Source organism: Felis catus, chromosome D3 (assembly GCF_018350175.1).
Source record: "Felis catus isolate Fca126 chromosome D3, F.catus_Fca126_mat1.0, whole genome shotgun sequence".
NCBI classification, from domain to species: Eukaryota; Metazoa; Chordata; class Mammalia; order Carnivora; family Felidae; genus Felis; species Felis catus.
In genome coordinates, this window is record NC_058379.1 from 29,036,531 (window position 1) to 29,049,384 (window position 12,854).

The 12,854-nt window shown below is 40.4% G+C and overlaps 1 protein-coding gene across 2 annotated transcripts in view; it reads right to left on the reverse strand.

Annotated features, from left to right (window-relative positions):
- Window positions 1-12,854, reverse strand: part of CRKL (CRK like proto-oncogene, adaptor protein) — a 37,372-nt gene that overhangs the window by 23,550 nt on the left and 968 nt on the right. For both annotated transcript variants that reach the window (XM_003994962.6, XM_045041179.1), the window contains exon 2: window positions 1,634-2,099. In XM_003994962.6, the coding sequence (XP_003995011.1) occupies window positions 1,634-2,099 (466 nt within the window). The remainder of the gene's footprint in view (window positions 1-1,633; window positions 2,100-12,854) is intronic.

A 12,854-nucleotide genomic window follows, 5' to 3' on the forward strand; every position in this document is an offset into this window, starting at 1 on the left:
AGTTCTGCTTTTTTGAATCAACAGGCTCCATTACTTCATCCTTCTGTCATGCACCAGGGCTGTCCCCCAACCCTGCTCTACTCTGACCTTGGGGTGAACACACAAAGAACAATCACTAGCTTAATTCTAGTTTCGCAAACATATATGCATTTGATAATACTAAGAAAGAATATTTAACTAATCATATTATAATGATTACCTTATAGTTTGTGGCTCATAAAGCATTTTCACAACTTACCAATAAATAAAAGAGCTAGGATTTATGGCACCAAATTCCATGTTATGGTATGTTAACATTTAGGGCCCATCTTGCTATGTGCATTTTATACCTCAGTGAAAAATAACACGAAAAATATACAGGACTGCCCTAAAAATAGGAATTTTAAAAAATTCCTATTTTTCAAATCCTTCTGTTCTTCCCCTGGGGTTTGTGCTCATTTATGGTCACTCCAGGTGTATCAAATGTCTCATTAAACTTCTACCTCCTGTAATACGTAGTTTTATACCCTCAACTGGCTTATCAACAACAGTCTTCAAGACTTTTTGCTAAGCATTGAAGAGTCTGTTTTTAAATTTTTTTCAACTTTATTTATTTTGAGAGAGAGAAAGAGATCATGAGCAGGGGAGAGGCAAAAAGAGAGGGAGAGAATCCCAAGCAGGCCCCACACTGCCAGCACAGAGTCTGATGCAGGGCTCAAACCAGAGTTGGATGCTTAACTGAATGAGCCATCCAGGCACACACACCACCCCTCCCCCCCACCCCTAAAGTTTATTTTTGAGAGAGACAAAGAGTGGGTGGGGAAGGGGCAGAGAGAAAGGGAAAGATAGAGAATTCCAAGCAGGCTCTCCACACTGTCAGTGCAGAGCCCAATGTGGGGCCTGAACCCACGAACTACAAGATCATGACCTGAACCAGAGCTGGATGCCTAACCTATTGAGCCACCTAGGAACCCCAAAGCTTTTTTTTTTTTTTTTTTTAAGGCAGTTAATGTTTGGTTTAAAGAATATGACTTGACAATTAAAATGTTCAAGTTCTGGGGCACCTGGCTGGCTCAGTCAGTATAGCATGTGACTCTTAATCAGGGTCATGAATTCAAGCCCCACATTGGGCAAGGAGCCTACTTAAAAAAAAAAAAGAGAGAAGAAAAAAAAGTTCAAGCTCTATTTCATGCTATTGTAATTTACAAAATCTCTACTAAGTAAGATCTGATATTGTAAACATTTCTCTGCCTAGCCAAAGAGGAATTCTAAGACATTTATCATATTTCTCCTCAGTCGGTCACAATGTTAGAGAAATATAGAACTGTACAAGTAGCTACATATCTATCTGTATGCTGATTTTGTCTCTAGGTCATGAGTGTTTATTAAAACATCATCTTTCCTTATTGGAAAGAACACCAACTACTGTGAAACTAAACCTAGGAGAGACTACACCTTGGGAGAAACAAAGAATGGGAAAGGACAAAAGAGTCACATGGGACACTCATAGTGGATCTTCCAAAATCACCCAGTTCTCTTATTCCCCTGAACAGAACCTTAAATCAGCAGTCATTACTTTGCAGAAATGAAATTACAACTGAAAATGAAAACTGAACTGTTAAAAGACCCAAAAAACCAGCCTTGTAAATTTTACCTCTAATGCCAAGGCGGTCTTGTCATAAGCACAGGGTACTCTTTTCTGGATGGCTTTTGCAAAGACAGGTCCATTCTGTGTGGATGGCAAAGGGTTGATCGCTGCTCCAGGAGTACTGGAAACTGCAGGTAGAGGAGTTGTGGTCTGAGGTTGAGCATATGCATGAGCAGGTTCTGGGATTCCATAACTGTTGGAATTCCTATTCCCGTGCTTTCCATGTGGTGAGGACCTCACAAGCTTTTCAACATAAGGGACAGGAATCATCCCAATTCGGCCATCCTTGTTCCGGGCACTCCACCACTGTTCTTCAGGCTTCTCTATTATCACCAGGATCTCACCCTTTTTAAAGGGCAGGTCTTCGGCATCATTCCCAGGAAAATCATAGAGAGTCCGTACGTATTCCAGATTTTCTTCTGCTGTAGGCAGGTTGGGTGCTGATACAGATCCCATTGGTGGGCTCGGATACCTTAAGAGAGAAAGAACATTACTCTTAAGGGAAAGATATTACTCTATACCAGTGTTTGTCAAACTTTTAAATAAATCATTCTCCTCTATGATGAATTTTTTCCTTGCTATATTCTTAGTTAAGAAATTTTATCACACTGTTTTATGTTCTGCAGTTTGTTTTATTTTATTTTATTTTTTAATGTTTATTTATTTTTGAGAGAGACAAAGACAGAATGCGAGTGGGTTAGGGGGGCAGAGAGAGAGACACACACACAGAATCCGAAACAGGCTCCAGGCTCCGAGCTGTCAGCACAGAGCCAGACGCGGGGCTGGAACTCGTGAGCCACAAGATCATGACCTGAGCCGAAGTTGGCTGCTCAACCGACTAAGCCACCCAGGCGCCCCTATGTTCTGTAGTTTGTATTGCAACAGAAGTTAGCATCCTCAATACATCTTGTTAAATCACATGTCAACTGCATGCATCCAACTCTTGGTTTCAGCTCAGGTTGTGATCTCAGTGAGTTCAGGCTCCACATTGACAGGGGAGAGCTTGCTTGGGATTTTCTCTCTCCCTCTCTTTCTGCCCCTCTCCCGCTTGCATGCTCCCTTTCTTTCTCAAAATAAATAAACTTAAAAAATAATAATAAATTTTTAAAAATCCCACAGTTCCTGCCCTATTATGATAGGTACAATTCTCCTTTTCTTTTTACCCCCTCCCACTGGCCAAGTTTATTTCTTAAAAGAGTCTTGTGTATGCCCGTGGCAGTTTTTCTGCCTAATATCACACTACAGGTGTTTCCCGTATCACTGATCTACAGGATTACTTTTATGGCAGGGCACCATTTCATTCTGTGAGCTTGCAACAACTTAGCATCCCCGTGTTTTTGGATACTTAGTTTTTCTTTCTCCCTATTTGATCACCAACATCATGAAGTCTTTTGAACTATTTTCTCCGTACTAGATTGTTGTAAAGCCTAGATTTCCGATTAAAAAACATGGGCATTTTCATGGCCCTTGGTACACACTGCCACACTGCCACACTACTTTTCAAAAGGCAGTCTTCATAATTTGGCAAAACTTACATTTTTTATGTTCATTTATTTATTTATTGAGAGAGAGAGAGAGAGCAAGCCAAGGAGGGGCAGAGAGGGAGAGAGAATCTGAAACAGGCTCCATACTTTCAGCCCAGAGTCCTACTCAGGGCTTGAACTCACGAACTGTGAGATTATGACCTGAGTCGAAACCAAGAGTTGGACACTCAACAGACTGAGCCACCCGGGCACCCCCCAAACTTGTTTCTTTTTTAACGTAAATGACTTGCTTAATATAGTATGCAGACTACTGAATTAACAGTAATCAATATACTACACAACGGTGATTAGGAGACAGCAGGAGTAGCTGCAGGAGCAGCAACAGTAATAGAGCTGACATTTATTACCTATGCCAGGCACTATTTGCAGTCTATATAAACTTTAAATTATTTAATCCTCTCATCAATTCTGTGAGTATCCCCATTTTACAGATGAAGAAGCCAATGCCAACTCAGGGTTAGATTTGTACTCAGGCAGTCTTGTTCTAGAGTCCTCACTCATAACCTCTAAGCTAGTCAGCCTCAGGAACAAACCCGGCATCTTTTGAGTGTATGGGAATCAATGTCGGATTGTATGTGAAACATGCACGACAGTTCCTGGCTGTTACTGAGCATCCAATTAGCTCCCCACCCCCACCCTCTTTAAGGTACACCCTGCTCCTATTTCAAAGGCCACAGACAATCTGTGAAGTCTGGGTGGTACTACATAAATCTCATATAACTTTACTAAAAACACAATCAGTTCCAAATCAGACCCCCTCCAAGGGTATTTTCATTGTCTGTGTACTTAAAAGTTAAAACCAGTTAGTTCTACAACACAAATTGTGAGGACACTAGTATAGCTTCAGTGGGGATTAACATTAATCAAATTCATCTACGTAGGTATCCACTGGACTTACTATGTACTAAGAACTTGGGAGACAAACAATGTATTAAAACCAAGTTCTTGCTCTTAAAAGACTGCCAATTTATTTTTTTTATTTTTTTTTTCAACGTTTATTTATTTTTGGGACAGAGAGAGACAGAGCATGAACGGGGGAGGGGCAGAGAGAGAGGGAGACACAGAATCGGAAACAGGCTCCAGGTTCTGAGCCATCAGCCCAGAGCCCGACGCGGGGCTCGAACTCACGGACCGTGAGATCGTGACCTGGCTGAAGTCGGACGCTTAACCGACTGCGCCACCCAGGCGCCCCAAGACTGCCAATTTAATACAGGCAGAGACTAGAAGGCAACCAAAGCACAACGTGTAATTACTGTGGGTCATGACAGTAGTTGATAGGGTCAAGGAGTATTCAAAGGAAAGAGTGAGTTCTGTTAGGGGGCAGAACAAGCAAGGAGGTGATGAACGAATAAAAGCTGAAGACTAGCTCCCTTTGAAGTTGAAAGATTTTGTTGAAGACAGGCTTACATATTTTGGTTCTGTATCAGAAAAAGACTAGAGGCCCAAGAGTTCAAACACTCCCTTCCCCAGCCTCTCCACACCTCACGGGGCACGCTGCTCATTCCTGTAAGTACAGCCCAGGAGCTTAGATGGCAAGGCCCTTGACGTTGAGGAATTTCTGTAAACCGTTGGTACATGTTTAAGGCTTTGCAGGCTATACATATGGCCTATGTCGTATATTCTTTTTTAATACAACTTTTGGAAAATACAATAACCATTCTTAGCTTCAGTACACTATACAAAAACTGAGTCTGGCCTACGGACCTACAAACTATGGCCTCTGTGCCATTCAGTCTACTGTATTTTTTTTAAATAAATGAGACAAACTCATTCTTTTAAGTATTGTGTATGACTACTTTTGTGCTCTAAGGGCATAGTTGAGAAACTGTGACAGAAACTATATGGCCTACAAAGCTTAACATATTTTGGGTGCGTGGGTGGCTCAGTCGGTTGAGCGCCCAACTTCTGCTCGGGTCATGATCTCACGGTTTGTGGGTTCGAGCCCTGCGTCGGGCTCTGTGCTGACAGCTCAGAGCCTGGAGCCTGCTTCAGATTCTGTGTCTTCCTCTCTCTCTCTGCCCCTCCCCTGCTCACACTCTGTCAATCTCTCTCTCAAAAAATAAACATTAGGGGCGCCTGGGTGGCTCAGTCGGTTAAGCGCCCGACTTCGGCTCAGGTCATGATCTCACGGTCCGTGAGTTTGAGCCCCGCGTCGGGCTCTGTGCTGACAGCTCAGAGCCTGGAGCCCGTTTCAGATTCTGTGTCTCCCTCTCTCTCTGCCCCTCCCCTGTTCATGCTCTGTCTCTCTCTGTCTCAAAAATAAATAAACATTTAAAAAAATAATAAAAAAATAAACATTAAAATAAACATTAAAAAGCTTAAAATATTTAGTATCTGGCCCCTTAAAGTTTGCTGATTCTTTGTCTAGATTACTTGGTTAAAAGAGCAGAGAGTGTTTTCATCTTTTAATACTTCTCTGGCGAGGGGGATACATGCAAATCTGACAGAGATGGAAGATGGTTTCTACTTTCTCCACCATTATTATCACTATAGTGACCATGGGGCTCGTCTCCTGATTCAGCACATGCACAGATCTTAAATTAGACACCAAATCAATCTCCCAGCCATGTGCCTGACATAAATTCAAAGTCTTCCACCCCACATCCTCAAACTCATATATTCATCAAAATTTCCTGCAAACTACACATTAGTTCCACTGTAGACATGAAACCATGATGACAGGACAGCTTATCTTGCCCTTTCTATTAGGCCCCACAGCCTAAACATAACATAAAATTGGAACAATTCACTGTTTCTCAATCATTTTGATTTATTCCTTGATCAAAACTGTAAAAGAGCAGCTGTCAACTCTTCTTTAAATTTTATATGTAAAGAGTTTCCCAATCCCATTCAAACACACTTAGACCCATGCTTCTCCCTGACTTATATAGCCTATAGCATATTGAATAAGAAGGCCCTGGATGACTAACTGGAAATTGCCTCTTCTTATCTAATGTCAACGAACCCCCTCTCCTTTAGATTAAAAGCATCTCAGCTTCATATATAAAGCACAGATAAAACATTTTTTTTAAGCCTGAGTGTTAATAACCTCTAAGGTTAAAATTTCTTTCTTCATGCAAAAGCAATACAACTTCTGGGAGGAGAGTTTCAAAGGTACTGGTAATCTAGTTTTTTAAAGGAGTCACACGGGGGCGCCTGGGTGGCTCAGTTGGTAAAGCATCTGACTTTGGCTCAGGTCACAATCTCAGTCTCAGATTTCAAGCCCCACATTGAGCTCTGTGCTGACAGCTCAGAGCCTGGGGCTGCTTCGGATTCTGTGTCTCCCCCTCTCTCTGCCCCTCCCCGCTCACACTCTGTCTCTCAAAAAAATAAATAAACATTAAAAAAATATTAAAGGAGTCAATCAAATGGGTTTTGAAGATTTTTCTTATTATATACACGTACATACTCTCTTTTATGTACAGAAATATTTCATAGTAAAAAGTTGGAAAACTAAACAAAATAGGTAAGAAAAACAATTCTAAGAAGACTGGCTAAGAACCTCTCTAGCGAAACAAGCACTGAATACTGAGAACCTCACCCTTCCACCCCTAGACATTCACAGCATCATTTATAGCTCTCTATGCCTGTGGCTGCCTCTCCACTCCCTTCCACAGCTCCTCTTCTGTTCACTCTGTGGATTCCCTAAGTTTAGACTCCCAAATCTACATTTAGCCCCCAATTCTCTTCTCAATAACAAGCCCATCAGATTGCTAAACCTGGCTTCCAGTACACATCTCAAAAAGATTCTCCCTGCTGAAAACAATCATCCCCCCTCACCCTGATCAATTCTCTTCTATTTTCTCAATTAAAGACACCACTGAATCATTCTTGAAGTCATACCTCTTCCCTCACCTTCTACATGCAATTGCCCAGCAACAACTGTTAGTTTCCACTTTATAGTCCCAAATGTCTTAGAGTTCAGCTTTTCACAATCCCTTCTCCTGTAACAGGCCTTCATTAGTTCCACATCCTAGACTCTCTCCCTACCCAGTCTCACACCAGAGCAGTTTCTAAAAAGTAAAACTGGCCATGGCAATTCTCTTCTCTCTGCACCTCCCCCGCTCATGCTTGCGTGCTCTCTCTCTCTCTCTCAAGAATAAACAAACATTAAAAACAAAAAACCCAAAACAACTTTATTTTATTTTTTAAGTAGGCTCCATGCCCAATGTGGGGATTGAACTCATGACCTTGAGATTGAGAGTTGGATGCTCAACTGAGTCACCCAGCCATCAAAAACTTTAGATAGCTCCCACTGTTAAATTTATTCACAAAGCATAGGAGGCCTTTTACAATTTAGTATTTATTCTTCCTTTCTACCTCACTGCCCATCACTCATATTAATTACAACTGTGCCTTTCCCTAGCAAGCACTGCCACCACCTCTTCTCTTCTCTTCTCTTCTCTTCTCTTCTCTTCTCTTCTCTTCTCTTCTCTTCTCTTCTTTCAAGCCTTCCCTGACCCCCCAGTTGATCATCCTTGCTTTTAAGTTCCCATGGTATTCTATTTTAACTTGTTCAATATACTGAGCTTCTTAAGGGCTAAAACCATGATTTACTCCCATTATATGCCTTGAGTCTAGTAGTGGGTTTTGGTATAGAGTAGGCTTCAATACAGTGAAATTCCTGCTAATAAAAATAAAATGCCAAAGACATAGAGAAGCATTTCCCATTACTGTCCCTATTCTTTTTTTTTTTTTTCCTTCTGAAAACACAAAAACTTCAGCACTCCAATTCCCTATATCTGGTTTAATTCTGTTATACAAAGAAATCCTGTATGCCACTTGGTTTGCTCTCCAAGCCTCTTCAGTTCACCACTGTTCCACTCATGCTCTCGGACGTCATTCCAGACTAGTTGCCACATGCCTAGTGGCTCCACCTTATGTGGTATGAGCTTAGCTCAGACTCTAAAATAATCTGAACTCCCACTAATTAGCACTGTTCCCTTTTACTTATCAGGAAAAACTAAAATATTTTAGCCTGAAGGAAACCTAGAAATAATCTAGTCCAACTCTTCAAGTCAAAAGAAAAATTCTATCTCAGGTTAAAAAAACAAATCTCTGTATTTGAGTCTTAAGTAAGAGAAAAAAATCAAAAATCAAATGCCTACCAGTACTTTACATGTCACAACTCTTAACCGGGCAAACTTCCATTCCCAGCATAATGACAATGTTCTTGTATCTCATCTGAATCAAATTTAGAGGAGTTAACTACTGGTAAGAAGAAAACCAAAGGTTTATTCATGGTGCCAAATTCTATGCTAATCAAAATTACTGGTAATCTTTCTCCCCCAATCCTAATTATAAAAGTCCAGATTTTAGATCCCTCAAATATTTAGAACAGGGGATGTGGGAGGAGGTGTGACCATGATGCCCATGGCATCCTCTGGTCCACGCAAGGCTTGGCTTCTGCTTCACAGGTGGGAGGGCCCTCCTCTGGGCACTCAGACTAGGCTGGGCATCCTTTTCCAGCTACTCTATCATATTAGATAGCATGGAAATTGCCTTTAAAAAATCCCAGTACCAGTAATCTTCTCAAGAATTTGACAGGGATTATTTTGATTCAATGTTAGTTCTATGTTACCAAATACATGTAACATGCAATATCTGTTGAGAAAATCAAATATTTTCTCTAAGGGTCAACTTGCCTCAATTAAAAAACTTTACTTTTCACGATTTTTCTCCTAGCCTTCATATAGCTATATAAGCTAAGAACTGGAGATTTTATAAGCAAAGTAAGCTATACAAAACACAGTCTCTAAACCACAGGAAAACATATTTCATATCTAAACAATCCACTCAGGAATCTTCTGAAACATTCTGTTGTTAAACTGGAAATCACCTCCATTAAATTAAGAAGCACTAGCACTTACCTGAATACTAACTATAACTTAATGAACAGAATCTTAAAAATGTTTATACTCAAATAAGTTGGAGGTGAAAACCACCAAAGGTTTTGTTCACCAACTGTTAATATAAAAAGTACACTCACATGCTGAAAGAGAATCCTTTAAGGTCACTCAAAATCAACAAAAGCCATCTGACAAAACATAACACCTTTTGGAGGTTTTTTTCTTAAATTAAAAACAAAATTTAATTTAAAACCCACCACAGCAATACCACAAATACAAAAAGGAATTAATAAGATAAACTGAGAAGATACAAAGTTACTAATGTATCAAGTCATTTTGGTTTCTTCCTTTCTCTTTCCTCATCATTCCCCACTCCCCTCCCATCAGCAACTCAATCTTAACTCCAAAACACGCACCTCCAAGCCATAGCTCAAGTCAGTCTATATGAACTATGACACCTATATGTTATCAGCCATGAACATTTTGCACCTGAATAGCAGTGACAACCCCAGAGGACTCCCCTGCTTCAAATTCCTTCCACGGGACCCACTGTGCTTTAATTAAAATCTAATTTCCTTATCTTGACCATTGTATCTCATGACTCTTACTGGACCCCCTTATTTAAGCACCATACTCCCGGGGCGCCTGGGTGGCTCAGTCAGTTTTGAGAGTCCCTCTTGGATTTTGGCTAACGTCATGATCCTAGGGTCGTGGGATGGAGCCCTGTGTTGGGCTCAGCATGGAGTCTGCCTAAGATTCTCTCTCTCCCCCTCAGTTCCTCTCCCCAGTTTGAGCTCTCTAAAACAAAATAAAACAACAAAACTCTCAACACTACCAACCTACTATCTTTTTCACCTCTGGACTTTGTGTAAGCTCTTCCCTATGACTGGAAGGCTCTTCCCTTCTCTTAATCCAAGCCTTCCCAAGGCTTGCCTCTTCTCTACCCTTAGTTAACATCGTGTTTCTCTGACCACACTACATCAGGTAGGTCTCTTCTATTATACTCTCTCTGCCCAGCTGCATTTCCTTCATAGCATTTATTAATCTTTTATTTATTTTCCTAATTTTTAGTTGGTCTCTTCCACTAAAATATAAGTTCTATTATGGAAAAAGTATGTCTGCCATCCATTGTTCTCAACTTCTATCACTGACATATAATGCTCATAAACATTTGAAAATACAAAACTAAATGTTAAGGAACATTCCAATAAAAAAGATCAGACTAGGAAACAAGCACCAGTCCTCAAATTCTGAGGAAGTCATACTGTTATAATTTTTCACTAAGGAAAATTAAAAAGCTAAGGGGCATGAAACTTTGGCCTTAAAAGCTCAATTCTGACGCCTAAATAACTAAACCACTTAATTTATCTTGTTTGGATGTGAAGAGGCATTTTTAAAAAATGTTTATTTTTTAAAGAGAAACAGAGAGAAGGCTCATGCGTGGGTCAGGGCCACAGACAGGGGGACACAGGATCCGAAGCAGGCTCCATGCTGACAACAGGGCTCGAACCCACTAACCACAAGATCATGACCTGAGCCGAAGTCAGATGCTCAACCATCTGAACCACCCGGGAGGCCCTGGGTGTGAAGAGGCATTAAACTGACTTGCTTTTGGTCAAGGCTTTACAGGATACATCTAGTTTTTTCTGAAGGTTGAAAACATATTAAACCAAATCGGCGAATTTCAAGCTTGAAGGACAGTCCAAAGATTAAGAAAGTAAATCCAGTCAGGATCTAATCCAACCAGCATTGTGATCACCCTCTGATCACAATGAAAAACAAGAAACTAAATTACAGCAACATGCCTGGGGCAGAGAGCAAAAAGAGGGAGAAGGGAAAAACAATTAAAGCTGCAGTGTAAGCGGGAGGGCTTATTATTTGAGGGGCCTAGAACAGCAGTTAAGATTTCAATACGCGAGGAGTGGGGGTTAGGCAATCAAGGGAAGAGCCAATAGCCCCAGTTGGCTAGTGGGGCTTCACTAAAGGAAGGGGTAGAGGGAGGAGGACAGGCAACAAAAACATAAAGTTATGTCTGGTATCTGGGAAGACACATGTATGAAAAATGCGGAGTTGTTTTTGTTGGTAATGGGAAGCCACTGCAGCATACTCCCTTTTCTCTCTAGGAGGGAATTCAACCATTTACTCACACTTTCTCAAACAGCTGTATTAATAGTATCTGTCACCTCAAAGCAAGCACAGTGCCTTTCACATAACACGGCTTAATAAATGCCTGAAATTAATGACATAATTCACCTCCATGAGTTGGAGAATTCAGTTAAACATATTAAAAATCTCATTACAGTTGGTTCTAATATTCTCTCCAACCCCTTAGATCAGAATTATACTGTGCTCAAAGTTGACTCTAATAGCCAGCATCTTTGGGGACCTGGAGATTTCACTAATCAGATTCTTGGTGCCTAGGTCTTTATTATACACTATTTGATTTATAATCACTTTCTCCCAGTTTTTAAAGTCCATTTGGTTCAGCAGTTAATCTTACAGTCATGATACCGTCATGGCTTTGTTTCTTCTCTATCTTATTCCACAGAAGCAACACTTACGCATGCAGTGGGGGTTCCTTAATTATTATAGCTTTTAATGGTTAAAGCTCAGAGCAACATCTTGCCAGTGAATCTATAAAATCAGAAACATTTCATTCCAAAAAACCAGTATCAGCACCCTATCCTTTTTAAACAGATGTTCAAAAAGCAAAATGGGCAGTAAAATACCTTTTATTAAAATAAAAATTCTAGGCAATTTCTTCAGTTCAAATTTGGCATAATTCAAATAAAAGTGAGAAAATACTAAAGACAAATTAAAGCAAGTAATCAAAACAATGCACTTTACTTGAAAAGGAGGATGCCTGATGCTGGGAGTCACTTTGGGGGCCTAACTTTATTTATTTATTTTGGGGGGGCAGGGAGAGGCAGAGAGAGAGGGAGAGCGGATCCTTAGCAGGCTGGGTGCTGTGAGAGCAGAACCCAATGCAGGGCTTGAACTCACAAACCATGAGATCATGACCTAAAGCTGAAGCTGGTGGCTTAAAAACTGAGCCAGCCAGGAGCCCTTGGGTGCTTAACATTAGACTCAGAAATATCCAAAAAGCGTATCTGAAACTAAACTTGCATAGAAGAAAGTGTTGCTCTAAATTTGTCCTTTAGTAAGTAACATTATAGCCTTATCCCTCCTTAGAATTTAACCAGATTGATTTCTGACCTATTAATGATCCAGCTTGGGAGTAAACTATAAAATAAAAACTTAAAAATATGTCCTAGATGAAGCCAATACACCTTATTTTAAAATTTCTGTAATTAAAAAAAAAAAATTCTGTAATTATAAAACAAAAGGTGTCTGGCATTAATTCAAACCTGGCACCAAGGTATCAACATATAGTTCTGATGTTTCACAGTTAAAGGTTTTGTTTCTGAACGCTCAAGCATTTTCATTTGTCGACTGTTCCAAAGGCTGCAGTCCAAGAGTTCTAAAACTGGAGCAGGGAGTTGCAAGAACCTTGAGTAGTGTGCAAAATTGAGTGTACGGACATTTTTAGGGAGGGGGGAAAAGTCACGACTACTTTGAGATTCTCAAATAAGTCTGTGGTCCAAAAAAGGTTTAAAAACAACAATAAAACATTCTGCTGTAGTAGAATAGGCCAATAGATAATATGACAAAGGGCAAAAAAAGCGTGCATTTTAACTATGCAAACCACCGTTAAACATGTTTAAAACGCATCCCCGCATTCAGTGACCCAGATCCTGACACTAGCCTTCCGTTCAGAATGCCTTCTGGAAAATAATTGGGTTCAGAATGGGGTGAAACGGGTTCAATCGCCCC